The following is a 3,284-nucleotide window of genomic DNA, read 5'->3' as shown; positions in this document are numbered from 1 at the left end:
TATATCATATTTTGCTACAGCTGTCACCAACCTGCGAGCTCTGCTAGCCCATGAGAAAGACGAAGATACGCCCTGTCTCAACATACTCCTATGCGAAGTGTTTGTAGCCACCTATCTGCCTCTGCTGGTGTACTTAGTTGTATCTTACTACAGGTGTCATGGTGGCACTCATTATAGTCATTATATTACATCTTGCCTTGATACAGATGTCACTCACTATATTATATCTTGCTACAGGTATCACAAACTTATTTTGTCTTTCAACAGGTGTCACATAAAATATTATCTTTTTTACTACAGGTGTCACCAACTTGCGAGCCCTGCTAGCCCGTGAGAAAGACGAAGATACTCCCCGTCTCAACATACTCCTATGCGAAGTGTTCGTAGCCACCTATCTGTCTCTGCTGGTGTACGCCTACGCCACATGTGACTGTCACATCCTGTACCGACTGGCCGGGCAGAAGTTCACGGAAAAGTCCTGGGCGGGACTGTTTGGGGGCGGCGCGAAGAAGCTGCTCAAAATGGCCACCAGTAGCCCGTCGGCGGCCCCTCAGAGTAATGTGAGTTGATTTGTTAAAATAGTTAATTTAAGGAGATATCTAATAAGCGGTCAAACTTTCTTGACTTGGCGGGGCGGAGCGCTACCGCGCTCCTTAATACATATTTTATATAAGGAGGTCTTTGAAGAGCCGTTTTCTTACCTTTTTCCTTAAAATCCCCTATGAACTCTTCTCATCTCAACTCCTGCCCCACTTTGGAAACCAGCAATCACATCGTAGAGAAATACTGGGATGCCAGGGAAAATGGCCTAATGGCCAAAAATTCGGACATTTGTTACAACAACAACAACATTTTTCCACTGATAGTGTTCTTTCTCAAACTTAACATTGGCCAGCCAAGTTAGCTTGAAGGGTAGCGCTCCTGCCTCCTGCCTTTCGATTTCCGCCCGGGGCGGACTTTATCCTACACAGATAAGGTTCGTTCCCGGAACGGCTGACTTCCTCCTATCCTGCCCTCCTTCTCTCTTCGATTTCGGGACAACAAGACCTTAGCAGTTACAGTTCCCTCTATCAACTCTATTAAAGAGAAGGTGAAAAAAATCCTTTATCGATATTAAACCCTAATCCCTTGACTTCCTGCGTGACTTTCCCTTGACTTTTGTGCATGACTTTTCGATTTCATTTGCAGATCGGTTCTCTACAGCGTGAAGACAGCGTGAGTAGTGACCAAGGATCGCCGGGAATGTGGAACGCCATGCGCTCCATCACAAATCAACGCATGCGTCTCAACATGAAGATTCTCGGCCAGTTCGGTAGTCAGCCGGGAACCCCGCAGATCAAAGAGGACAAGCCGACGTACCGGGAACAGTTCCTGTCCCCGGAAATGAGCATGGTGTCTTATTTCCTCAATAAGGTAAGTTATAGGATTCCCGGTCAGCCGGGAACCCCGCAGATCAAAGAGTTATTGGATTCCCGGCCTGTTTGGTAGTCAGCCGGGAACCCCGCAGATCAAAGAGGACAAGCCGACGTACCGGGAACAGTTCCTGTCCCCGGAAATGAGCATGGTGTCTTATTTCCTCAATAAGGTAAGTTATAGGATTCCCGGTCAGCCGGGAACCCCGCAGATCAAAGAGTTATTGGATTCCCGGCCTGTTTGGTAGTCAGCCGGGAACCCCGCAGATCAAAGAGGGCAAGTCGAATCAAAAGGAACTAGCTCTTCTCACGACTTTACCTTTAGCCATAGGTCGCACAAATTTTGCAGACAGCTTCCATAATTAATGATGGTGATTAGTGGCCATTCGGCCATGGAGGTTGCATACCCTTGGGATCAATTTAATTTGAGGGAACCATTTACTTTCGGAAATTGTTTTCTTGTTTCTAATCTTTATTGAATTAAGTACAACAATTTACTTGAGAACTAGACAGAAAAACACTTTCAGTCTTATTAATAATAATAATTAATAAAAGACATTAATAAAAGCTAGAAACTTTGGATACAAAAACCGGCATCATAACAGAAGATTTCTCATGAGGGCTACCGCGCCACAATAGATTGACCTGTTAGAAAGGACAAAAAGGTCCGTTCACACCTTTTTTTTAAACTTATCCTATAGGAAGGAAAGTAATCTAATCGGGTCAAATTTTCGATGGTCAGTTTTAAAGTGTCAAAACACGTTTTGAGGTCCCTAGAGCCTAAATCCAAAGTTTCAGTCATTGGTCCGTGTGTGTGTCTGTCTGTAAACAAAATATCTCGAGAACGGTAAGAGCTAGAGACTTGAAATTTGGTATATGTAGCTGTCAAATGTGACAAGGATGCGATACGAAACTTTTGGTTAAGGTTGGTGCAACGGTTGGCGGCATTTTACCGCTTTTTGGCGGTTTTCGGTGTAATTTAACAATATCTCGGGAACGGTATAAGCTAGAGACTTGAAATTTGGTATGTAGTTCACAAATGTGACAAAGATGCAACACAAAACGTTTGGTTGAGATGGTTGCTGCGCTTGGCGGTATTTTCACCGCTTTTGGACAGATTTCGACCGTTTTTTGGCGGTTTTCAGCTATAGCGACAAAACGGTTAGAGATATTGTAAAAGTTAGGGTAAATGAACACTCAAATAAGCATCATTCAATAGGATAAAGAAAGTCGTGTGATGTTCACACCAGATTTCTTTTTCAAGTGTTTTTCAACAATCTTAACATGAATGTTTCAGCCTCTACTGAGTGAAGAAGCTCAGGACGTGGACTATGATTCCGCCGTGGATTCGGGCGGTTCGGACATTTCCGACAACGAAGACGATGACGATATTTTCGATTCCGATCCTAGTCGGAAACGCCCGAAGAAGGAGAACACGGAACATCGGAACCCGAACAGCTATGCGTGGTGCATCATGCGATACGTTATTATCAAACTGGTGCAGGAACACTTGCAGGAGTTTCTCAATGTAGCTGGAATTGAACTAACTGGTAAGCTACTTTTTTTAAGAGGTTTGATAGAGGGAACTGTAACTGCTAAGGTCTCATCGTCTCGAAAGCGAAGAGAGAAGGAAGACGGATAAGAAAAAACCAGCCTTTCCGAGAACGAACCTAATCCGTTCAGGATAAAATCCGCCCCGGGCGGGAATCGAACCTGCGGCCTAGCGCTTTAAGCTCCTTAATTCTCTTAAATATGATTTTATTCCCCAATTGCCAGCCCAGTTACCTTAAAAGATAGCGTGACTGCCTTGCAAGCGCTAAATCGAGGGTTCAAATCCCGCGAAAAATAAGGGCGATTTTTTTTTTTTTTTTT

The 3,284-nt window shown here is 44.2% G+C and overlaps 1 protein-coding gene across 1 annotated transcript; it reads left to right on the top strand.

The window, feature by feature from the left end:
* Nucleotides 1-300: 300 nt before the first annotated feature.
* LOC103521411 (dmX-like protein 2) lies at nucleotides 301-3,058 on the top strand (the record flags this gene model as incomplete). The annotated part of the gene is made up of 4 exons (XM_026832100.1): nucleotides 301-560; nucleotides 1,189-1,312; nucleotides 1,485-1,585; nucleotides 2,710-3,058. Coding segments are annotated over 4 exons (830 nt in total), but the record flags the coding sequence as incomplete, so codon positions are not given.
* Between the last annotated feature and the right edge of the window lie 226 nt (nucleotides 3,059-3,284).

This window comes from Diaphorina citri, unplaced genomic scaffold, assembly GCF_000475195.1.
Source record: "Diaphorina citri unplaced genomic scaffold, Diaci psyllid genome assembly version 1.1 scaffold5195, whole genome shotgun sequence".
In the NCBI taxonomy this organism is placed as follows: Eukaryota; Metazoa; Arthropoda; class Insecta; order Hemiptera; family Psyllidae; genus Diaphorina; species Diaphorina citri.
The sequence above is the reverse complement of the archived record's forward strand: the minus strand, read 5'-3'. Positions and strand labels throughout refer to the sequence as shown.